We start from the raw sequence: 23,229 nt of genomic DNA, 5'->3' as shown, positions 1-23,229 counted from the left end.
GCACAGGCCCAGGAAGGCAGTAAGTAGGCAGACTGGAGAGACAAGAGCCCATCTGGCTCTTCCAAGAAGGTATGAATTCCCCCCATCCCTGGCAAGAACTCGCTGGACCCCTGAGGGGGGCATCAGGCCAGTCTCTAGCCGAGGTAGGGGAAGGGTGGGCTGGAGAAGAGCATTCCAGAAAGGGGTCGGGCCTCGCCCGGGATTGAGGGCCGTGATGCCCACTACTCGTCTTTGAGAGGCTAGCTCTCTGTGTCCTCTGCTTTCGCGCCCACCCAACCACAGACATGGTCCCTAAGCTCATTCCCTCTCTGGGAAAAATTTCATAAGTCGAAACCAAAATGTTTTGTAATGTTTTATTTATTTTTGAGAAACAGAGAACAAGCAGGGGAGGGGCGGAGAGAGATGGCGGGGGGGGGGGGGGAGGCGGGCAGAGGATCCAAAGCAGGCACCACCGTCTGTGCTGACAGCAGCAAGCCCGTGGCGGGGCTCGAACTCCCGAACTGCAAGATCACGCCCTCTGAGCCGGGAGTCAGACGCTCAACTGACTGAGCCACCCATGCACCCCTGAGAAAAGTTTCCTCTTTATGCCAGGCAGAGCCCGACGCGGTGAGGGAAGAGCCTCCCGTTAAGGGGCTGCATGTGAAGGTGACTTTCAAAGTGTGAACTATGGCGAGCACGACGGAAAGGCGAGAAGGCCGTCAGGGTGGCCCTCTGCTCAGCCCAGCCTGAGACTCACCCTCCTTACCCCTCACAGCCCACTGAGTCTGGGCTCAGGCTCTATGGCTTATCTGGCCCTTATGATGCAGAGCTTTGCAACGTCCTGTTGTTTCCGATGGGTGAGCCCGGTCAGTCACACTGTGCGTGTGTGTGTGTGTGTGTGTGTGTGTATCTCGCACGGACTTCGCACAGGGCTCTGCCTATCGTTCCGATCCACCTGCCACCCCTCTTCCAACCGCGCGTCCTCCACGACGCACACAGGGCTGCCCCGGTTCGTTCTTAAGCAAGGCCACCTGCTCGGAAGGAAAAGTACAACTGTGTCTGGTGACCTCCTGCCCCTCGAGTCTCTGTTCCCTGCGTCGACCTCCAGGGAATACCTGGCTGTCCGCCCCCAACCTCCCCCAGACCCACCTCCCCGCCATTCTCCTTGCCCGTTGGACTTCCCAAACCATGCCCTGCCCTCTGTTAAATGCCGTTCTATCCTCACGCCTTCAGAGACGTCTGCTGTGTTTGCCCCGGTTGATTCTGGGGGCCCCTGTCCTAATCACTCAGTAGTCACAAGGGTAACCTCTCACGCGGTTCGGCCTTTGCTGTTCTGAAACTGTGGTTATCAACTGTTTCCAGAACAACCCGGTGGGGATGGGTATTATCAGCCCCCTGACGCATAAGAGCCGCCGAAGGCTCAGCACCAGTGACTTCCCCAACACCACTAGCCGGTAAGACTGAACCCCAACTCAAATTCACGCCCGGGGACTCCCTCTCCAGTGCCCTTCCTACAATGACATCCCCACCAGACCCCACGAGGGGCTCTCAGTCCTAAGTGCCTGTTGGTGTGGACGGAGCTGTTCTTGTTTTCCTTTGCGCCTTCTTGTTCTTATCAACTGTGTCTGGGGTCGAGCATTTATTATTCCGTCTCCACTGACTGGGTATCTCCAGGGATCAGGGACACAGCCGTCCTTTCTCTGAGAGTCCCTCCGAGTGCAGGACGGCGTCCTGCCCACCAGAGGAGCGTGGCCTGGGGCTGAGGGTGGGCACCGCTGACGTGCTCTCCGCCACCTCCGAGCCCCTGGGCGCCGGAGGCAGGCAGAGCGGCGGTGACACCATCCAGAGGCAGCGGCCACCGCAGAGCACTTGACCCAGCGCCGGGCACGATGCTAGTCCTTTATTTACATGACTTAGTCCAACAACTTCCAAGGGAGGTATTATTATTGGCAACTGAGGAAACGAACGTTCGGAGGTGTGGAGCCGGGGTGCAAGCCCACATGTGTCTGACTCCCAAAGGAACACATAAATAGCAGAATTCAATATATATTTAAAAAATATGATAATCCCTTACTCCCTGAAGGCCTATCCTCCCCTTGACTCTCCCTTTCCCAGAAAACAAAGTTCAGGGAGGAGAAAGCAGGGCAGGATGTACCTTATATGTGAACACACACACACACACACACGCACACGCACACACGCACACACACACACATACACACGGATCAGTTATGCCTATCACCACCACCCTGGATTTCCTAGCCGGGGTGAGGGTTATGAGGGGCGGAAGTCAGTTTCCCCAGGACCCTAGCCCTCGTCCCCTTCCCTGGTGCTAAATAAAAGTGAATAAATACTAAATAAATACAACTGCCTCCCCCGGCTTCCCCCTCCCTCCTGTGACCAGCAGGGTGGAGGGGGCAGTTTAGATGGGGGACTGTCCCCAGCCCCTTCCATCCACCACCCGTCACTGCCGTCCAGGGCAGGAAACCAGGGCAGGGCCAGCCTGCGCATCAGGGCAGGGGAGGAGGGCAGGCCTCACAGTCTCAGCCCCTCCCTGCCGTGGCAGCGTGAGGCAGCCGCGGAAGCCCCCCCCCTCTCTCTCCCAACTCAGTCCGAGGCCCCGGTGCCCACGGAGGGCAGCGGGGACGATGAGGTTATTTCCTGCCCGCCCAGGGGCGCCGCCGGAGGATCTCCAGGATCTGTGCCTTGCGGTGCAGCCAGTCCTGGGGGGTGGGACGCGGCGTCGAAGGGGCCGGCTGGGGCACGAAGAAGCTGTACCGGAGGCGAGCGTTCTGGGGGTTGCTAGCCACCAGGACCTGCAGCGTTAAGGGCTGGGCCAGCGGCCCGTGGCCTGACAGTGTCTCCGAGGCCGCGGTGGCCCCGCTGTAGCGTAGACTGACCGCCCCGGGCAGCACCACATCCGTGGCAGAGGGCATCAGAGTGTATTCACCGTTGAGGGCATAGGAGCCATCCTGGAGCTTCAGGGCCAGGTAGAGGCTGCGGACACCGGGGGCCCCCTGCTGCCGGACAAGGATATGAGTGGCCCCCGCGGGGATCGTGACCACGTTGTTGTACCCGTACCTGCGTGGGAGGAATAGAGGCGGAGCTCAGCATCTTCCGGAATCCCTCCAGCCTTTCCGAGCTGTGTTTGTACGGCCGTATGTGTGAGTATGTGTGCAAAGAGGGTTGTCCCCCTAAAGCTGTGTAAGGGGTCCCCATAGACCTGAGATCCGATAGTCTCAGGTCTGTAGGTCTGAGCTGTGTGCAAGCGTGCCCTCCTCCCTCTTCTCTCTAGACCTTTGCATCCAGTGCCCCCTCACTGAGGTGCCCCTCGAAGCCCACCTCTTCGATGCCAGTCCGATTCCTCCTCTCCCTCCAGGAGCAAGTTACCTCCTGGGGAAGCCCTCCCTGAGGCCCACCAGGGCCCTCACAGCAGCCCAGGCTGCCACCTGCTCAACAGGTGGAACCCTGTGCTGTACCTGGCTACTCATCTGTCTCCCCTGCGAGACAGGAAGCTCTTTGAGGGGAGAAACAGCGTTAAGTTCATCCTGGCAACCCCAGGGGCCCGAGGGGAGGAAATAAATAGCGGACGAACCTGAATTTTCTGAAGGAGCCGGACTGCTTTCGGCAGCTGGAACCATCCCCCCCGCACACCATGCACTTGTCAAACTTCTTTTTGGAGCCGATGACACGGTCACAGCCGGCGTGGATGCAGCGGCCCTGCACACAGACCGAGGAGCTGTCCGGGGAACAGGGCGTACCGTCTACCACCTGCCAAGAGAGGAGCAATGCCAAGTCAGAAGGGATTGGGTGAAGCCAGATCCCGCCAGGAAGGGGCCGTCGTAAAGGCTGGGCAGGGGGGGGGACGTGGACGGGGTGCGGCGTGAGCCCCGCCGCTGTAAGGGGTGATGAGCGTGGCGACAACAGAAATTTAAAAATCTACCGTTTTCAGAATACTCCCTATGGACCAGGCACTGTGCTACGTGCTTTGTAAACAAGAATGCAAATCTCACAAGCACTCCTTGAGGTTTCCAGAGATGGAGCACTGAGGTTTCAGAAAGATGCATGCACAGTCTCCCAAAGGGGAGACAGCTGGCAAGCAGAGGGGCCCAGGCGGACACCACACGTCCGTCCCAGTCTCAATGCCAGCCCTGAACCTCGAAGGCAGCGACCCACATGGACGCTAGGGGGCGGCCGACGTGTACGAATTTTCCCCGGGGTAGGGGTGAAAAATCTGCTAGGGCTCCTCCCTTCGGCCTTCAACAAACCGCCCTAGCGCAGGGAGGGAGTGGGGAGGCGCCCCTGTCTCCAAGAGGCCTGTCCAGTGACGGACTGGCCATCCGCGAGCTGAACGAGGCCACCCCTGGAATTCAGAGAGGAGCCCAAGGAAACGGGGTCAAAGACTTGCCCAAAAGGCCACATCCCTTCTCACGAAGCAGAGCCCAGGGAGACGGGAAGAGAGAGAAAAAGAAACCACGGGAAACTTATCTAGAGTCTGGAGCTTGTTTTCCAAATGCCCGGGGGGACAGAGGAGCCTGACCGAGCCCGGGCTGGCCCGGCACGGCTATGGGCTGCTTTGGGGGAACTGTGCCATCTCAGCAGGTAGGGGGGGCCGCGGGAAAGACCGAGAACGCACGGCGCCCGGGGGCGTCCGGCCCTCACCCGTGGCTCCAGCACGTAGTAGTAGCCCAGGGCCCGGGCCTGGCAGGTGAGTTTGCACTGGTCCCGGGGGGCCACCCCTGTGTAGCGCGGGACCCAGTCCATGGGCCCCGGAAAGCTCTTGAAGAGGTCGGTGCGGTGGTTGTAGGCGGCGCACTGCTCTTCGCGGAAGGTCAGTGCTGTCGGGGTAAAACGGCCGGTCAGGGTCCTCTTTCCTTACCACGTCCCACCGCAGCCCCTCCGTCCCAGCCCCTCAGGCCCCTGGACGGCGTGGCACCGCTCTCCCCCCACAGACTGCCAGAGGAGGTCCCTGAACGGTGAGGTCTCTCCCCTCGACAGCAGGGGACGGTCCCTACACTCAAGGGACGACCGCCTCAGCCCCACCGTCCCCGCCTGAAGGCCTCTGTCCCTCCCACTCCTCACCTGACCCCGTTGGGCAGTCCTGGGTGTTGCAGGAACGGAAGCGGGTGCGGCGGCCCTCACAGTACTTGCCGCCGTTGCGGGGGACCGGCCGCGTGCAGTCCCGGGAAGAGAACTGGACGCCGCCCCCGCAGCTCCGAGAGCAGCCGCCCCATGATCCCCAGGGACCCCAGCCGCCAGCCTGTGGGACCTGCAGAAGCAGAAAGGGTGCTCTGCCAGTAAGTACCGTCTCCCAGGCCCAGGGCCAGTCCCCACTCCCCCTGGCCCCCTGCTTGCACCCCTGCCCTGGGACCTCACGTTGAAATCCTGAAGCTGGTCCACGTGGAGGCAGCGGCCACCCATGCAGGCCTGCGCCGGGCCGCAGGGGGTGCCATCGGCCCAGGGCGAATGCTTGGTCTGGCACATGGCATGGCCGTTGAGATGGCCGGAGCACCAGAGGGCAGCACAGGGCGGAGGCAGCTGCGGACAATGGCGTGAGTCAGGCCCGAAGGTCAGCTGGCACTGGCGATCAGCGTCATAGTCCTTGCCGGGGAAAGTCACAGGCAGACGCAGGGGCGCCTCTGGCTTGTCTAAGAGACAGTGCCCTGGGAAGGGGGTAGGGATGTGAGGTCAGCAGCGGGCTGAGGGCACGCTCTAGGTTGCCGGCTGAAAGCTTGGACTCCCAGGGGCCTGAGGGATCCTAGAATCCAAATTCCGAGGCCAGAGAAAGCTTTCAGCAGCAGAGGCAATTGACTGGGTGCTTGTTATGTGATGAGCCTCGGCTCAATGCCTGAGCGACGCTCTCTCGTTTAACCGAGAGACCTGTTTTACAGATCAGACACACAGACTCGAAGAAACTTACACTCACACATCTACGCGTGTCTAACGAACAGCATCAGGACAGGAACCCAAAGCCCTGAGTCTTCCTACCTGCTCTAAGCAACTACAGGACTCTGGAGTCTGCTTCTTATCAGCAACCTGCCGAGTAGCAGGCCGTCCCGCAGGCTTGCACACCTCAAGTGACGGGCGGTCACCTCCCTCACAGCGGGCCCATTCTAGTGTGAACAGGGCTGACCCTTAAAAGGTGAGATCTAATTCTACCGCACCAAAAGTTGCCTGCCTTGGCTGTGCTATTTATTCTAGAGGAAGTGGGAACCACGCAAAGACAGAAGCATTTCTCACCCCGTCCCACACTGCAGAGGAAACACATTTGAGGGAGTCAACTGGGCCCATGCAGAACGTAGCAGAAGAGAGAGTATGGTGGGGGGTGGGGGGTGGGGCAGGAGCCCAGAGCCGAACAGAGAAAGGGGTGAGCCATCTGCTTACCATAGCCATTGTCCAGGAAGTCAGTGATGAAGCGGGCACTGCAGGGGGACCAGGGCTCCTCGGGGTCCACGTGAGCCATCACAGGAGCCATGACATGGCGGGAGGTGCTTCCAGGCCCATTCAGACCAACACATGACTTTGAGTTGTCATGGAGCATGTTGAAGACATGGCCTGTGAGAGCAGAGGCCTGGTTAGGGCCCAAGGGTCCCCTCTCTGTGCCCTCAGGGGGCTTCAAGCCCATGATAAACCTGGTTCCAGCTGTGGATGGTCAGATTCTCCCCGCATCCCACACTGCCCCCGCCCCCCGTCTCCTTCCGGGGCTCCAGGGTTCCTCCATATGTAGCCCCCATTTCTCTGTCTCCCCTTCCCCCCAAACACACTCAGGGCACCTCCCTACCCTCTTTTCCTTGTAGCCAACGTTCCCAACATTCTATCGCTGACTCTGACGAATAGTGTCTCTCTCAATATTGTGCCGTCCCCAAACACACACACACACACACACACACACACACACACACACACACACACAGTTCACGGTAAGTTTCCACACGCTATCTCATTTAATAGAAGAAGCTAAATGTTTGTCCACAGCAGAGAAGGATAATGGCCCTGGGCCTAGGCCGGGGGGTGGAGGTCACCTTGTGACCCCTACTCGCATTCTAGTGAACACATTGTCCCCTTTCCCCGGGCCTGCTACCTCTCTCATCCATCCCGGGTGCTCCACAGCCCCACTCCCACATTACCCAGTTCGTGAGCAGCGGTGAAGGCTGACTGGAGCCCATCGTCCTCCACAATAGCACAGCTCCGAGCCGGGTCACACACGGTGCCCACGTCGGCCATGCCCAGAGTGTCGCAGGTGGAGACCCCACACAGGTCCTGCGGAGAGGGGTCACAGAAGACGCATGAGGAACCAAGACCCCGGGGCCCGCCGGGACGAGAGATCTAGGTTAGCTGGGCCCCCAGAGCCGTCGGGGCCTGGATGGCCTCGGCCGCGTGGCCGGGGCCGAGGCGACACGTCGTGCGGCTCCAGGGGCGCCGTTTACGTCACGGTTTCCACATGCCGCTGGTTGGGGAGTTAACGCAGCACGTGGCCCGTGGGGGCCGACTGGGGCCTCACCTGCCGGGTGAACAGAATGGCTGTGTCAAAGTGGGCCGGGTCCGAGTCCTCGGGGGTGTTGAGTCCTCGCTGCCAGGCGCAGAAGCTGCGCAGGGTCTGGGCGGCGCTGGGTCCCACTTGGGGCCCTTCCTCGCCTGGCCCCAGAATCACGAGGCGAGTCACCACCAAGCTGACGGGGTTGCGGATGCTTGGGTGCTTGAAGGCCTTGGCCGTTGCCGCCATCACCGTCAGCAGGTAGCGCTTTAGCCCCGCGCCGTGAAATGCTGCCATTTTGTCGTCGGCCACCACCAGAGTCTCCACAAATCTACTCAGTGAAGCGAAGCGCTGGATTGGAAAAGAGGGGGGGGGCGCCCTGAAACAGCCGCCCAGCCCCGTGGATCACTACCCCCCACCCCCCTTACTTCCTGGGTCTGGAACTCAGCAGAGCCAGCTGCGCCACACATTCCCCACGGGTCTCGCCTGGGCCCTCCCCCCAACCCCAAAGTCCCAGGGCTTTTGTGGTAACTCTGAGAAATCAGCTGTCGGTTCTGAGAAGGGGAGGGGATGGGAGGGGGGGATGCCACGTCCCAGGGCTGCGCGAGCCCCAGAGGCGAAAGCGCAGTGAGAATGCCTCTGGGAGGGGTTTGGGGGTCCCCCAGGCCCGAGTGCGACGGGGCCTGCAGGCCTGGAGCTAGAGGGCCGGGCTGCAACGTGTCTGCCCTGTGTGGTTGGAGGAACAATTCAGTCAGCAGCTAGGGCCAGGGCCAGATCTCAGCGTGGCGGGTGTGGAGGGAGAGCGGCTGGTCTGGATTAAAGCGGGGGGGGGGGGGGGGGGGGGGGGGAGGCCGGCAGTGGGAGGGAGGGAAGGATGGAGACTCAGGCCGCCTTGCAGTCAGTCCGCAGTGCTGGAAGGGGACTGACCAGGTACGGGGCGCCTTTCCTCCTCGTCCACTTCGGCCCTAGTTTGCACTTTGCCAGAACTATCGTGAAGGCAGCACCAGAAGCCGGAGGCCAATCCTCACTCCTTTCAAACCTCTCACTCCTTTATAGTTGCTGGTGGGGGGAGGAGGGGGGGGGCGGGTAGAAATCCAATTTGGGGCGCGGAAAGTTTGGGACGGCCAAGGGGCCGTCAGGATAGCCTTATCGCAGGAGATGGTACCAGTAGGATGCTGTGGCCAAGCGGGGTTGGGGTGGCCAGAGGGGAGGTCACTCCCGGCAGAGAACCCCGAGAGCCCTCCTCGGGTGGGACCAGCAGTCCGGCCGGGAGAAGGGTTGGGGCAGGGAGAAGCCAGAGCCTTCCCAAGAAGGGAGGCTGGTGGAAAGAGCAGAGGCAGACACAAGGCAGGGAAGAGGCAGAATGGCCAGCCGTGGAAGTGGGTGGAGAGAGCGTGAATGGGGGTCAGTAGGACAGACATGGCGGGAGGACGCTGCAGGACACAGACTCCAGGGCTTGCCTACCTTGGCTCTTCGGGGGCTGGGGCTGGGGTCCCCGGGGGGAGCCTTGACGTTGCACATGGGGCCCTGGCCGCTGGCAGGACTCTTCCGGCGTAGGATGTGAGCCCCGGGGCCCCCGGCAGAGTTAGGGGTGCCTCCCTCCAGGGGCTGGATGTGGAGCTCGGTCCCCCGATACTGCAGCACCCCTAGCAGGGCTGCCCCGTCCCAGTGCAGAGATGCCACCGACTCTGGGTCTCCGTTGACGGTGCCGGTGAGGTAGGTGCCCGGCTCTGCCCCTCCCAGCAGCTCAGGTGCTTGGCCCAGGTACTGCACCGTCAGCCCCTCGACCCGCACGCCGGGGTCCTGCTCCAGCTCAAGCAGCAGCGTCTCCCCAAAGGCCGGCAGGCGGTACAGAAGCCTGGCAGGGGCGCCCAGACCCGGCAGGATGCTGCCGTTAAGCTTCTCTGGAAACACGATCTCCTCCTCCCGGGGGAGGGGGCTGGCCGGCCGGGCCGAGGGCAGGAGGGAGGCCAGCAGTAGCAGCGGCGGCAGGGAGACGGGCGCAGGGGGGAGCGGCAGGCGGGGTCGGGCTCCCCACGGCCAGCACCCCGCCAAGCCCCTCCTGGGCTGCCGGTCCGTCCCGTTCATGGCACTGGTGCCGCGGCCGGGAGGGATTGAGGCCGTCTGGGCACCAAGTCCTCCCCGCCCTGGCTTTGAAAAGCTCCTCTCTGCAGCCTGGGGGCTCGGACTTGTGCCAAGGTCAGAGGCAGAGTTTTCAGAGGGGCCGGGGCCGGTCAGAGGAGCCGGGGAAAACTTGGCCCTTAGGCTTAGGAGAGGCGCCTAGTGGCCTGGCTTCCCCCAAACTCTCCTCTCACACCCCCTCCTCTCCTAGCTATGTCTTTGTCTCTCCCTGCCCGTGTCTTCTTTAGCTCCTCTGGCCTCTCCTTCTGGGCTCCCTCAGACTGTCTGGCTTTGCCTCTGTGCCTGCCCTGTCTCTGGCTCCTTCCGCTGTGCCTTTGTCTCTGTCTCTCCTCCTCTCTCTCTCTCCCGGGTCTATGTGTCTGTGGGTCTCCCTGTGGGTTCTTCCCAGCCTCTCTCCGCGCGCCAGCTCTTTTAAGCATCCCGAGCTTCGGCGATTGGCTGAGCTATAAGCCATTCAGACAGGAGCTTGGTTGGTGGAACTCAGATGGGTGTCTCATTGCTTCCCAAAAATCCTAGTTTTTGTTTTCCTTTAAAAAAAAAAAAATGGGACTTGCCCAGGGGAGGGGAATCTCTAGCAGCCGGATGGATCATAGGCACCGGGCCAGCTGATGACATAGCCTTTCCCCAAACCCCACAGTCGGCTCTCAGCTGTCTCTTTCCCTTTTTGGTGGGACAGAGCCCCAGGAGGGGTAGGAAGTCAGGGAAAGGGCCTGGTCAACACGCACAGAAAGGCCACGGTCCCGGGAGAATTCTCGCTCCCACTCTCTCATCTGGCATGGCCTCCCTTTTCTCAGGGCTCCCTCATGAGCTGCCCTCTGCCCCCAGAGGCTGCTTTCCAGAGCTGAGGCAACTGAGAGAACTGCCCAGGGGAAGGCAGTGGGCAACAGGTAAGGAAGCACCGAGAGGGCAGAACAAAGGAGGTGGCCGGCCTTTGGCTCAGGATGGGAACAAACAGTGGGAGAGAGGCCGGTCGGCCAGGCGGGAGATGGGGCAGGCAAGGAGACAGCCATCAGGGAATTTACTGCCCAAAGGTAGGATGAGTCGGCTTGGAATGGGCATGTGGAGCAGGCAGAGGATAAGGCAGGAGGGGTTAACGACTTTTCCTTTTATAGAAGGAGGATCCAGGGTGGCACCTCCTCTTCTCTAACACTCCCTCTCTCCCTCGGGCTCCCCCGTTCCTGAGTTACCACTACCCACACCCTCCAAAGCCCGGAACAGCCATTCCGCCTCCATTCCCCCCAGGGCTCCCCCTCCCCACTTCCTGGCTCCCCATTTCCCTGGCCCAGCTCCCAGTAGCTTCCCCCAGGCTCTTGGCCCTGTTCCTGCCCACTCCCAACTGCCCTAAAACCCTCCCCCAGCCCCAAGTCAGCCAGCCCCCAGCACAGAAAGACTTGCTCTCTCAGGAACCCAGATGCACCCAAAGTCAACCCATCCTAGGGAATCCCCCCACCTGGCTCCCTCCTTTGGCCTCACATTGCCCCGAGAACACAACTGTTCCCGGAATATCTAGTGATCTTTCATTTCTCACTGCCCATGAGACACGGACAGGACAGGATGGAGGCAGGACTGTGTGTATAGGGAAATTAGGGTACTGAGAGGAACAGGAACCCAGTGCCTGGGGTGGGGAGAGTGCCTGGGGAGGAAGGGGCAGTATTCGGAGAAGGAAGTGGTTCTAGACGGGAGAGAACTCAGCAAAGAGGTCTTGGGGGGGGGGGTGGACTCGGGAGGCAAGGAAGCAAGGGGTACAGGAGGGAAAATTTCTGCCCACCCCATGCTGTGGCCACTCCTTTCCCCAGGATATCCCCAGGAAAGAGAATGCAGTCAGCCATGCCTTTCCTTTCCCAGAGGCAGATCACCTGCCCCTGCCCCCATACCCCTATCCACTCTCTGCCTTGTCACCTCCTGTCTCCCAAATCATATCCGCCAGAACACTTCCTTTCCCCCTCCCTTCCTGCTCAGGTCACTAATACCTGCCCTGGTGCCCACTTCCTGCTCAGGTCACTAATACCTGCCCTGGTCACCCACCACATGCCCTGACTCTGGCCCTAACTCTGGAGGGGGTTGGGGCTGCAGGAGTCAGACAAAGGACAGGAGACCAGAGGGGGCAGGGGCAAGAGGAGCCATCACCAGAGGACTCTTACTGCCCCTTTCCACCCCCCATCTGAGATGAGGACAAAGGGGGTGACTAAGCAATGAAAGACAAAGGGCCTCAGAATCAGAGCAGCAGCGTGTGGGGGTGTCAGCCGCAGGGAGAGGGCACAAAAGATGTAGTGTCCTAGGTAGCCCCCCAGGAGCCCTCACCCCGGTGCCAGCTCAAGTTGCCTCCAAGCCAAGCAGCCCAGACTCGACCCTGACTTCTCCTGGGGCTGGATTAGGGTAAAGAAATGCAGTTCCCCCCCAACACATTCACTGTGTCCAACTACAGGGGAAGAGAAGGCCCAGGGAAAGGGTGGGGGGGACGAGGGAGGCAGAGCCTCTGCCTGGCTGCCCAGTCCACCCCGGGGCCGGGCCCAGTCAGTTCCCACAGCCAGGGATGTGGCCCCACCCTTTGGTATGGTTCCCATTAGGTCAACTCCCAGGCTAGAAGTCTGGCTTTCCTCTCTTTCTCCACAGCTAAGAATTCCCTGCCTCTGCCACTTTCCTGGTCCGTCGGCCCCACCCTGCTGCACTGCTGGTGGGCTCTCAGGGACCCTGGTGCGGGGAGGGGGAGAGATTTGGGGAAGGCCTCTTTCCAGGCTCAGAGTGGGAGGGATGTGCAAACTCAGCGGGTGGCCCAGCGGGAGCTGGGTTTGGAGGCACAAGGAGAGAGCAGAACCGGCCCCCAAGGCTGCAAAACGCTTTGTCTGTTCCATACGGGACTGGGATCGGACTCCCGGTGGTACTACATCTCTACGCCGTCGCCAGGGGCCAGGACTAAGGCGGGGTCGGAAAGACCGGAGGGAAAAAGGGCTGACCCCCAGGGAAGTGGGGTGTGAGGCATCTCTCAGGTCGCTTCCTGGGTCTGCCATTCTGCAGCTTCTGGAAGCCTGGCAGACATCAGGGTCACCCACAGGGGGCCTCCCCGCCTCTTGGCCGAGGTGGCTCCTCCACACCCAGCAGCCCACTCCAGTGCTGGTGGCCTTGGCGCCCTCCTCGTTTTTCATTTGGGTTTGGCGGGAGCTCTCGGGCCCGCCCAGCCCCGCTTGGGCCCCCTCTTCCCTAACCCACTCAGGCCGTCTGGAAACGAGCTGGCTTTCCCCGCTCCGAGTCTCTTGGCAAAGCCTGGCGCTGCCCCGGGAGGGCCGGGCTCGGAAGCCGCCATCGGGAGCGGGGCTCGGGCAGGGGGCGGCCCCGGCGGGGCGCAGGGAAGCACCCGGGCGGGCGGAGAGCGAGGGAGAGCCGGGCGGGCGGCAGGGCACACACAGAGGGTCCCGCGGGGGCCGCAAGCTGCTCCGGCTCCCGCCTCGGCGAGTCAGCCACGAGCGTCCAGGTGAACCGCGCCCCGCCGCCGCTCTGAGAGCGAAAGTGAAGCCCTGGCGCCGAACCCGGATGTAGTCGGCGGGCGCCCGCGACCCTGCCAGCTTCCAAGAGGGCGGCCCCGTGGCGCCAATGGGCGGGAAGCCCGCGAGGCGGCGCGCAGGAAGCACTTCCGCCCGTTCTCCTTCCCGCAGTCCGCGGCGGGGCAAGATGGCGGCGCTCAGGGCTCTGCGCAGCCTCCGCGGCGTCGCGGCCCAGGCGCTGCGGTCCGGGGTCGGGGGCCGGCTGCCCGTTCAGCCCAGCAGGTGAGACTCCGGGCAGCCCTCGACGCGCAACCCCCGAGGCCAGGGTTTCTCGGGTCTGGGGTCTCCGCGGGCCCTGTGACCCCCCCCCCCCCCCCCAGGAAAGAATGACCCAGGCCGGTGACCCCCTCGCCCAGGCCTTCTGTCTGGGGCTCCAGGATGCAGTGGCGCCCGCCCTGGCCGAGGGAGGAAAGAGGGTCTCGAGCTCTTTCCGCCAGGGGTGAAATCAGCGGAGGGGCGCCCGTGCCCTTGAACGTTAGTGATAGTGTCACCTTCCCCCTGTGCCTTTATGCTTCTCCCGAACCTCATCACGGGTGGCGTGTGACTGCTGAAAAGTCTCGTTAGACGAGAAGAGGGAAGCACTGTTGCTGGAGATAAAGGAGGAGCACAAGCCAAGACACCTCCCTTGTCCCCGCGTCGGTCCCAGGGCATCACTCGGGTCTTACCTGGGCCAAGACCTGGGCCGAGCCGCGGAGCCAGCATGCCCCTCCCCCGCCACGCACCGGCCCGGGACACCTCTTAGTCTTTGGTTGACCGTGAATAAGCACCTTTCTTGCGTTCAGATTCACCAAGGTGGAAAGAAGAATATGATGAGAAGTGGAAGGAATTAGGATCCCTAACCTTGCATGCCCAGGAGTGACCAGGAATTAGGCCGTTAGTAGCAATGGAGCCTCTAGAGGTCCAGCTCCTTCTGCCTAAGCTACGCTGTGTGTCAGTCACTTGGCTTTGGAGAATCCCAGGCACTTCCCTGGGCCCACCCGAGAGTGAACGGGAACAGAGGAACCAAGCCCCGTTGAGGCCCCTGTGTCCAGGATCTGTCTTTAACTCCCTAGAGGTTCTCGGCAATGGCAGCCAGATATGGAATGGGCAGAGCAGTTTGGGGGAGCGGTCATGTACCCCACCAAGGAAACGGCCCACTGGAAGCCTCCGCCTTGGAATGGTGAGTTCCCAGAGCTCCTGTCCCAACTCAACACCCATCCCTGCCCCACGCTGTTTTCCAAATGCTCTTGAGCTCTCTGTCAAGGCAAGTTTTAGCAACCCCCCTGCCCCGTGCCATTTTTGCTGATTTTACTAGCAATGCCACAGACACGATAACAGTGATAGGAGGGCAGGTATTTGTCAAGCAGAGAAGGAAAGGAAGAACATTCCGGGAGAAAAAGAGTAGGTCCCAGTCAACCCTTGAAGGTCCCTACCAGATTTATCTTTCTCCCTGCAGCTTTTTCCAGAGGTTCAGTATATTTCCACGTCCCTTGGTCGCCAAGGTGGTTTTTCAAACCTTCAAAGGCACTGCTAGTTGCTTTTCAAAAACGTCACGGTAACAGTAGCTGAGTGCTTCCCAGGTGTCAGGAGTTTTGTATGACTTATTGCACTTAGTCCTTGCAACAACTCCATGAGAAAGATGCCAGTATTGTACCGCTTTGGAGCAAATTATGGTGCAGGGAGACTAAAACTTGATCCAGGACACATAATTGGATTTGTGTCTGGGTCTGTGCGACTCCAAAGCTCATGGTGAAGGATTTGCGTTGCAAAGTTAAGCTCTGGCTTCAAACCTTAACTCTCCATGTACCAGTGAATAAAGCGGCTATCTCCCAGCATCACTGTAAGGATTAAGTGAGATTGTAACATGGACCGGTTAGTGTAGTGACTGGCACATGGTAAGTTCCTCCGTAAGTATTGTTATTAACGGATACTGATAATTGAGCCACTACACCCTACTGCCTGCCAGCACTAATCTGTCTCTGTGTAGGTGAGAGTTTCACAGATACTTCCTTGTTTCTGAGATTTGATCTTTGTTGATTCCATAGCCTGGGACGCTCTTCTCTGCCTATTTGAATCATTCCCTGTATTTAAGAACCAGCTCTTGGGGCGCCTGTGTGGCTCAGTCGGTTAAGCCCCCGACTTGGGCTCAGGTCATGATCTCACAGTCCGTGAGTTCGAGCCCCACATCGGGCTTTGTGCTGATAGCTCGGAGCCTGAAGCCTGCTTCGGATTCTGTGTCTCCCTCTCTCTCTCTGCCCGTCTCCCACTTGCACTCTGCCTCTTTCTCAAAGATAAATAAATGTTAAAAGTTAAAAAAAAAAAACAAACCCAAAAACCAGCTCAGATTCTGCCTTCGTGAATTCTTCACAGTATTCTTTTCTTCCTTTAAATGTTTAACAGCTAAGCCATTTAGTTGGTAACTCCGTTACTGGTTTCTCACGTGTACTTATTTCCCAAATTGTATGCTTTTTGAGGGTAACAGCTGTCATTCGGTGGTAGCAAGAACTAAATAGACATTTCCTGAGTAGTTGGGCATTCATCAGATAGATTTGGAAGGCAGGGTATCATGGTGGTTAAGAGCGTGGACCCTGAGGGGCGCCTCCGTGGCTCAGTTGTTTGAACATCTGACTCTTGACTTCCGCTCAGGTCATGATCTCACGGTTCGTGAGGTTGAGCCCTGCGTCAGGCTCTGCGCTGACAGCGTGGGATTCTCTCTCCTCCTCCTCCTCTTCTCTCTCTCTCTCTCTCTGTCTCAAAATAAACACACTTAAAAAAAAAAAAAAAGCTGAACGAGCTGAGCTAAATCCTGGCTCTGCCACTTGCTAGCTGTCTGAGAAATCATTTAGCTTCTCTGGCCTCAGCTTCCCCAACAAGATAAAGATAATAATAGAATGGACTGCTCGTATGGTTATTAGGGGAATTAAGTTAATGAAAATCAGTGAAGGGCTTAGGTCGGTGGTTGGTACGCAGTGAGAGCTATACAAGTGTTATCAGTATTATCTTTAAAAAGGTCTGGGGGGGGGCACCTGGGTGACTCAGTCTGTTAAGTGTCCGACTTCGGCTCAAGTCCTGATCTCACGGTGCATGGGTTCGAGCCCCGCGGCAGGCTCTGTGCTGACAGCTTAGAGCCTGGAACCTGCTTTGGATTCTGTGTCTCCCTCTCTCTCTGCTCCTCCTCTGCTCGTGCTCTCTCTCTCTCTCTCTCTCTCTCTCTCTCTCTCTCAAAAATAAATAAACATTAAAAAAAGAAAAGGACTCTGGGAAACATGGAAGGGCGAGATTTGGGTGCCTGGGTGGCTCCGTCGGTTAAGTGTCCCAACTCTTGATTTCGGCTCAGACCATGATCTCACAGTTTGTGAGTTCAAGCCCCACATTGGGCTCTGATGGAGTCTGCTTGGGATTCTCTCTCTCTCTCTCTCTCTCTCTCTCTCTCTCTCTCTCTCTCTGCCCCTCCCCCACTGGTGCCTTCTCTGTCTCTGAAAAGTAAATAAACTCTAACAGAAAAAGAAAGAGCAAGGTTTGTGCGTGGTCCCCCCTCATGAGAAAATCTCGATCTCCCTTCCCGTTTTTCCGTGTGATGGTCTTCTTCCCCGTTATGTTGGCAGTTGGAAGTTAACAAGGTGTGGATTGGTGATGTGAAAGAGGGACGGGGAGAGGCTGACTCCTTGCTGTCTCCGGGGAGTCACCATTTGGCTCTGAACTATTTCCTACTTCTCAGATGTGGACCCTCCAAAGGACACAATGGTGACGAACCTGACCCTGAACTTTGGGCCCCAGCACCCAGCAGCCCATGGAGTCCTGCGACTAGTGATGGAGTTGAGTGGGGAGATGGTGCGCAAGTGTGACCCCCACATCGGGCTGCTGCACCGAGGAACCGAGAAGCTCATTGAATACAAGACCTATCTGCAGGTGTGAGGGCGAACAGGGGCCTGCTGACAGGACCTAGGCATGCTGTAGCCTGGGGCATTGCCAGTTTGCTGCCCCCAAAACCCCCGGGGAGGAGGGTGTTGAGGATGCAAGGACCGTTTTGGTTGGAGGACGGAGGAGCGTGGCAAGGGATGTTTGAAATCCATCCAGATCTGGTTTATCCAGCAGAAATGCTTTGGAGCCGGAACCACACCACCGGCTTTTCTCCGGCTGACTTAGCTGACCCCTTTGCCCTTTTTCGAGTGCCTCAGTTTCCCTGTTCTTATCATACCAATACGTCAAAGCCGCGATCCCTGGGGGCAGGGAAAGGGGGGAGAGACGTCAGTTCCCTAGGACGAACAGCCGATTCTCGTATCTTCCGGCTGTCTTAAGTTTGTTTTCGAAACACTCAGTGAGTCAGAGTGACCGAGAGAGAGTTTGTGGCAGTGTGCCGTGTTTCAGAGAGCTGTGTGACCCCCAGTGGTGAGGGTCAGGTTTGAAGGAATCGGAGCTGGGGTGAGCATCTGAAAGTTTTGTCTTCGTGTCATGAGGAGAGGGCTTGATGACACAGGGTGACGGGGTTAGGACAGAGCCAGCTGACTAGACTGCGCTGCCCCCGAGAGTCCAGGCACCGATGGTTTCTGGTCCCAGAGACCGTGGAGCTAAACGGTGCGGCACTAACCCGCGTCACAGTGACATCAGGACAAGAACTGGCTGTCCCCGAGAGGGCCGTCGTAGCCCCGCCCCCTTCCTGGAAGCTGAAGCTGGTTCAGTGGTTCGGCAGACAGCTAGACTTGGCTTTCTTGGTGTCCCGGGGAAAGAACCCTTTCTCCCCAACTGTTCCCGCCAGAAGCCAATCCAGTCCTTCTCAGGGCCCTGTCTTCCTGAAATCTCTCACTCACCCGATCACTCTGGCAGACTTGTGGGCCAGAGGAGCGTTGGCTGTGGTGTGCCGGGGCCAGCTCAAGCCTGCTCGCCAGAACAGAGCGTTATGTTTCCGGGCATTTTGTGAGCCAGTTGTTAAACGTAGCCATTACTGAAAATTAAGTGATCTTGGCTTACAATTGATTGATTGATTTTCTTAATAATTTTTTTTTTAACGTTTTGTTTATTTTTGAGACAGGGAGAGACAGAGCATGAACAGGGGAGGGTCAGAGAGAGGGAGACACAGAATCTGAAACAGGCTCCAGGGGGGGCACCTGGGTGGCTCAGTCGGTTAAGCGGCCGACTTCGGCTCAGGTCATGATCTCACGGTCCGTGAGTTTGAGCCCCGCATCGGGCTCTGTGCCAACAGCTCGGAGCCTGGAGCCTGTTTCGGATTCTGTGTCTCCCTCTCTCTGACCCTTCCCTGTTCATGCTCTGTCTCTCTCTGTCTCAAAAATAAATAAACGTTAAAAAAAAAAATTAAAGAAAAAGAAACAGGCTCCAGGCTCTGAGCTGTCAGCACAGAGCCCGACGCGGGGCTCGAACTCACGGACCGTGAGATCATGACCTGAGCCGCAGTCGGCCGCTTAACCGACTGAGCCACCCAGGCGCCCCTTGGCTTACGATTTAATAAATTATATCAAAAGCCAGGGTAAGAAGTACTCAAAGCTCATCATTTTCCTATTTGACTCCTCTGTGCTCCTAAGTGATTGTATTGTCTCTGCATGGCAGAGACTGTGCTCCCCTGCCCAGTGCTGTGCTCAGTTATGTAACGTTGGTAGCTTAAAGCTGGCCCTGCTGGAGTATTTTCACCGTGGAAATGGGCACACGCAACAAATCGCCCCTTCAGAGATTTGACTTTTAAAGACACATTTCCCAGCTTGCTACTGGATATCGGGAACTGCCTTGTTTAGCTCCTGAGACTAGAAGGCTAATGCAGCGTTGACTTTTGATGCCCACTGAGAGCAATGGTTTTTGGCAGGCAGTCTGAGGGCTCCTGGCCTGTCAGGTGTGACCCGGGTTCTTCCTTCTTCCCAGGCTCTTCCATACTTTGACCGGCTAGACTATGTGTCCATGATGTGTAATGAGCAGGCCTACTCACTGGCTGTGGAGAAGTTACTCAATATCCAGCCTCCGCCCCGGGCACAGTGGATCCGAGGTATGCCCGTCTCCTTCCTGTGGCCCCGCTGTGAGCGCAGCCTAGTGCCCCTCCCGCACCATTCCCATCGTGGGAGCATCCAACCCGGGCTTAGTTTGCAGACCCTAGACGCTGCCCACAGCTGCTGTGTCCACTCGCTGTCGATCCTCTCGCTGTCTTCCTGTCTCTACAGTGCTGTTTGGAGAAATCACACGGCTTTTGAACCACATTATGGCTGTGACCACACATGCCCTGGACATTGGGGCTATGACCCCTTTCTTCTGGATGTTTGAAGAGAGGGAGAAGGTAAGAGAAGGAGGAAAGGATAGGATAGGCAGGGAGGTACAGGAAGTGGAGAAGGTAGGAAGGAGCCAAGGGATGGAAAGGAGACAGAACGAAGAACATGTAGAGGAAGAAGGTATATTTAACTTGGGTTCTGTCCTTGAGGAACTCTGTGTCATGAGGGGTTGTTTGGGCACAAGAAGGCAGAGGGCAGGGGAGTGGACCACCATGTTGCTGGACTTAGGGGCCCAGGACTTTGTCACTAATTCCCAGTGTGTCCTATCAAGATGTTTGAATTCTACGAGCGCGTGTCTGGGGCTCGGATGCATGCTGCCTACGTCCGGCCAGGAGGTGTGCACCAGGTGAGCTGGCTCCCCTGCCTTCTTGAACTTTCAGTCCATGCCTGTATCCTCTGTGGCCACTGGAGGGCAGCCCCGGCTGATGGAAACGCCAACCCTGTAGCCCTGGGGCAGGGAGGCTGAGCTGTACTCTCTGTCCTTCTCCGTTTGGCTTCTAGGACCTACCCCTGGGGCTTATGGATGACATTTATGAGTTTTCTAAGAACTTCTCACTTCGGATTGATGAGTTGGAAGAGGTAAGGTAGGAACTGGTGGGAAGAGTCCCTCTTTTCCTCTCAAGAAAGGCTTGTGGGCTTTAGTGTATGTGCTGCCGAAGCAGCTTGTGGGTTTTAGTCCCTAGTTGTAGAGAGATACAGAGGCATTTGGAGGGAGGTGTGGAGGGTGTTCACGCGCCGGTTTTCTTGATCGATAGATGCTGACCAACAACAGGATCTGGCGAAATCGGACAGTCGACATTGGGGTCGTAACAGCCGAAGACGCACTTAACTATGGATTTAGGTGGGAGGAATGACTTCTCTCCTTAGGGGGCGCCGGGGGGCGGGGGGGGGGGGCTCGGCCGGCTAAGCGTCCAACTCGGTTTTGGCTCCAGTCACGATCTCACGGTTTGTGAGTTCGAGCCCCGCATCAGGCTCTGCGCTGACAGCGCGGAGCCTGCTTGGGATCTTCTCCCTCTGCCCCCTCCCCTGCTCTCTTGCACACTCTCTCTCTCTCTCTTTCTCTCTCAAAATAAATATTTAAAAAAAAAAAGACTTCTCTCCTTGGGCACGGGGTAGTTCCAGCCTGACATCTTGGCTTCGGGAAGGCGTGGCGCCTTCCGGGCCATGCTCCGAGCGTGGGGGCGGAAGAAAGCGCGCCTCCTCTCTTGGTCTGTGGAAAGTGACCCTCGTTCCCATCGTGCCCCACAGTGGCGTGATGCTGCGGGGCTCAGGCATCCAGTGGGACCTGCGGAAGACCCAGCCCTATGATGTTTATGACCAGGTGGACTTTGATGTTCCCATAGGCTCTCGAGGGGACTGCTACGACAGGTAAGGCCCATGTCCCTGTCCCCTCGTCTGACTTGTCTCTTGGCTACTTTCTTTATGCCCGTATTTTCCCATATCTGCTGGAGCTCTTGTGTCTGTTAAACAAGGTGGTTTCTTGAAGCGCTTTCACGGGTGTCCGTCTCCTTTTGCCCTCATCCTCGTGTTTTAGATGGAACTAGTTTTGGCTGAGAAAGCCGAGGCATAAAAAAAGGGAGCGATCGGCCTGGATTATCCTGTCAGTGGGGGTGGAGACCAGAATCCTCCTGACCCGGGGCTCTTGCCACCAGAGTCTAAGCTTCACGTTCCCTTCTTGTTTGCTGACCCTGAATGAGATTTGCTTGTTTTCTTTTTGAGTCAGTTTGGCCCTTACCCATTCTGCGGTCCAAGAAGTGTCTAAGAGGGCAATTGAAGAGGGAAGTACTGCAGGGCACGGTAGGGGGAGGAGATCAGGAGAGGACAGGGGGCAGGAGCCAGTACCGGAACCAGAAGACTGTAGGTTTTACCTGGGGCCAAGCCAAGCAGAGATCCCGCACTAGGAGAGAAGAGGAAGGGGAAAAAGTCAGCCAGCCCTTTGCGGGTCAGCCACGGGCGTCCTTCCCGGCCTCACGTCCCGTGCCCTGACCGGTCCTCTCTCGCTCTGAGCCTGTCTCATCCACCCCAGGTACCTGTGTCGGGTGGAGGAGATGCGCCAGTCCCTTCGAATCATCTTGCAGTGTCTCAACAAGATGCCTCCTGGGGAGATCAAGGTCGATGATGCCAAAGTGTCCCCGCCCAAGCGAGCAGAGATGAAGGTTGGCCCCGGGAAGAGGGCAAAGGGAAAGGGGCCAGCAGCCAGGGAGGGGTACCCTCAGATGACCTCCTCCTCCTCCTCAGTTTTCCTTTTTGGAAGAATTCGCCATATGAGTCTCAACCTGCCGTAGCCTCCTCTGTCACTCTGTCTTCTCTGCTTCCTCGTTCGCTGTGTGGGTTTTAGTTTCCCCGAGGGTAGAGGTTATTTTCTGTGCTGGGGAGGGCGAGGCCCGGGAAACCTTTGGACCGGCTCACCGATGCTCCCTTTTTCCTCTTTCCAGACTTCCATGGAATCACTGATCCACCACTTTAAGTTGTATACAGAGGGCTACCAGGTTCCCCCGGGGGCCACGTACACTGCCATCGAGGCTCCTAAGGTGAGGAGGGACGGGGAAGGATAAGGCTGTCTGTGCGCTGGGGGACCGGAGACAGATGTCCAAGTAGCTGCTTGGTTGCCAGCGCGAGAGAGGACACGCGGGCCGCTAGAGAGGTTTTCTGGGCGGAGGAGAGCGTTCTTCCTGTTAACGGAGGCAGCGACCTTTCTTCCTTGGACAGGGAGAGTTCGGGGTGTACCTGGTGTCCGATGGCAGTAGCCGCCCTTACCGATGCAAGATCAAGGCTCCTGGTTTCGCCCACCTGGTAAGAACCGACCCCGGTGACTCTCCCTCCAGTAGAGGAGTCCGTGATTTCTGACCTTGGTTGAGATTTTCACGCACTTTCCTTGCTTCTTCTCCCACCCTGCTAATCTTGCCTAACACTGTTGCTGTCTCGATCTCTCTAGGCCGGTTTGGACAAGATGTCAAAGGGACACATGCTGGCGGACGTTGTTGCCATCATAGGTACGCGGCCTGTCTTGTAACAGACATGCCACAGACGAGGGAGTTCGGGACTCTAATTGGGGGCGGAAAGCGTACACTTCCTGTTCAGCACAGACAATGGGCCCAGAGCCACATCCTCAATCTCCTGGGCACGGTGATGGGTTCTGGATTTTGGATAACACCGTGTTTTTCCTCCTCCCGTCGGTCTCTTAGGTACCCAAGATATTGTGTTTGGAGAAGTGGATCGGTGAGCAGGGGAACAGCGTTTGATCTCCCTGCCGGTCTGCTTCCTCCTCGGAGCCTGGCCATCTCTGGAAAGGGACTCTGTGTGTGTGTGTGTACACGTGCGTGAACATTTAGCTGTCAGGCTTTCCGTGCATGTACCAGAAAAGGAGAAATTATAATAAATAAGCCGCCTTCCGGCCCCTGTGCCCACCTGTCTTCCTCAGTATCTTACTGCCTTTCACTTTGCTAGGAAACTCAAGAATGTTAATTAATTAACCCTGCTCTTCTCTCTGAGACTCGGTTCTTGGCAGTCTTTCCTGTTCCTCGCCACCCCCTTCTCTGACTCTTGTCCTTCCCACTTCTCCATTCCCCGTTTCCTCTTTTCCCCTCGGTTCCCCCCTGCCCAGAATTCGCTGCCTACACAAACTGGTAAACCCCTCTGCCTCTGCCCAAGTCCTGGGTCAAGCGTCGTGTGCAAGCGAAAGGGCTGTGGTGGGCTCCCAGGGAATTTGAAGGGACGGTTTATTCCAGATGTATCTGAACAGGGCGGGGGTGACGGCGGGTGGACGCGGTCTTTCTCAAGCGCGGGAGTCCCCCTTTCCCCTGGTGGCAGGGGCCCGGTCGCTGAAGGCCTGAGGCGCGAGAGCCCGTAT

General features: G+C 58.2%; 2 protein-coding genes across 2 annotated transcripts; one reads left to right on the top strand and one right to left on the bottom strand.

Annotated features, from left to right (window-relative positions):
- Window positions 1-1,864: 1,864 nt before the first annotated feature.
- On the bottom strand, window positions 1,865-10,873 carry ADAMTS4 (ADAM metallopeptidase with thrombospondin type 1 motif 4). The gene is made up of 9 exons (XM_003999565.6): window positions 8,918-10,873; window positions 7,481-7,804; window positions 7,107-7,239; window positions 6,364-6,534; window positions 5,356-5,642; window positions 5,062-5,248; window positions 4,642-4,817; window positions 3,575-3,750; window positions 1,865-3,060 (listed from the first exon to the last, which is right to left on the bottom strand). The coding sequence occupies exons 1-9, from the start codon at window positions 9,539-9,541 to the stop codon at window positions 2,634-2,636; spliced, it is 2,505 nt and encodes an 834-aa protein (XP_003999614.3). The 5' UTR covers window positions 9,542-10,873; the 3' UTR covers window positions 1,865-2,633.
- Window positions 10,874-13,205: 2,332 nt separating this feature from the next.
- On the top strand, window positions 13,206-22,782 carry NDUFS2 (NADH:ubiquinone oxidoreductase core subunit S2). The gene is made up of 14 exons (XM_023247974.2): window positions 13,206-13,356; window positions 14,187-14,293; window positions 16,832-17,022; window positions 18,982-19,102; window positions 19,275-19,387; window positions 19,651-19,725; window positions 19,881-19,958; window positions 20,135-20,220; window positions 20,628-20,747; window positions 21,406-21,535; window positions 21,815-21,910; window positions 22,089-22,172; window positions 22,315-22,372; window positions 22,565-22,782. Exons 1-14 carry the CDS (start codon window positions 13,262-13,264, stop codon window positions 22,600-22,602), a joined length of 1,392 nt encoding a protein of 463 aa, XP_023103742.2. The 5' UTR covers window positions 13,206-13,261; the 3' UTR covers window positions 22,603-22,782.
- Window positions 22,783-23,229: the final 447 nt, after the last annotated feature.

The sequence above is a fragment of the Felis catus genome, chromosome F1 (genome assembly GCF_018350175.1).
Source record: "Felis catus isolate Fca126 chromosome F1, F.catus_Fca126_mat1.0, whole genome shotgun sequence".
In the NCBI taxonomy this organism is placed as follows: Eukaryota; Metazoa; Chordata; class Mammalia; order Carnivora; family Felidae; genus Felis; species Felis catus.
The sequence above is the reverse complement of the archived record's forward strand: the minus strand, read 5'-3'. Positions and strand labels throughout refer to the sequence as shown.

Coding starts and splice junctions, on each gene's coding strand:
- ADAMTS4 (XM_003999565.6), bottom strand. CDS start 9,541: ATGAACGGGACGGACCGGCAGCCCAGGAGGGGCTTGGCGGGGTGCTGG. Junction 7,240..7,480: donor CCATTCTGTTCACCCGGCAG/GTGAGGCCCCAG, acceptor CCCTCTCCGCAG/GACCTGTGTGGGGTCTCCAC. Junction 3,751..4,641: donor ACTACGTGCTGGAGCCACGG/GTGAGGGCCGGA, acceptor CTCTCTTGGCAG/GTGGTAGACGGTACGCCCTG.
- NDUFS2 (XM_023247974.2), top strand. CDS start 13,262: ATGGCGGCGCTCAGGGCTCTGCGCAGCCTCCGCGGCGTCGCGGCCCAG. Junction 19,103..19,274: donor CCGGGCACAGTGGATCCGAG/GTATGCCCGTCT, acceptor CTGTCTCTACAG/TGCTGTTTGGAGAAATCACA. Junction 22,173..22,314: donor CTCCTGGTTTCGCCCACCTG/GTAAGAACCGAC, acceptor CGATCTCTCTAG/GCCGGTTTGGACAAGATGTC.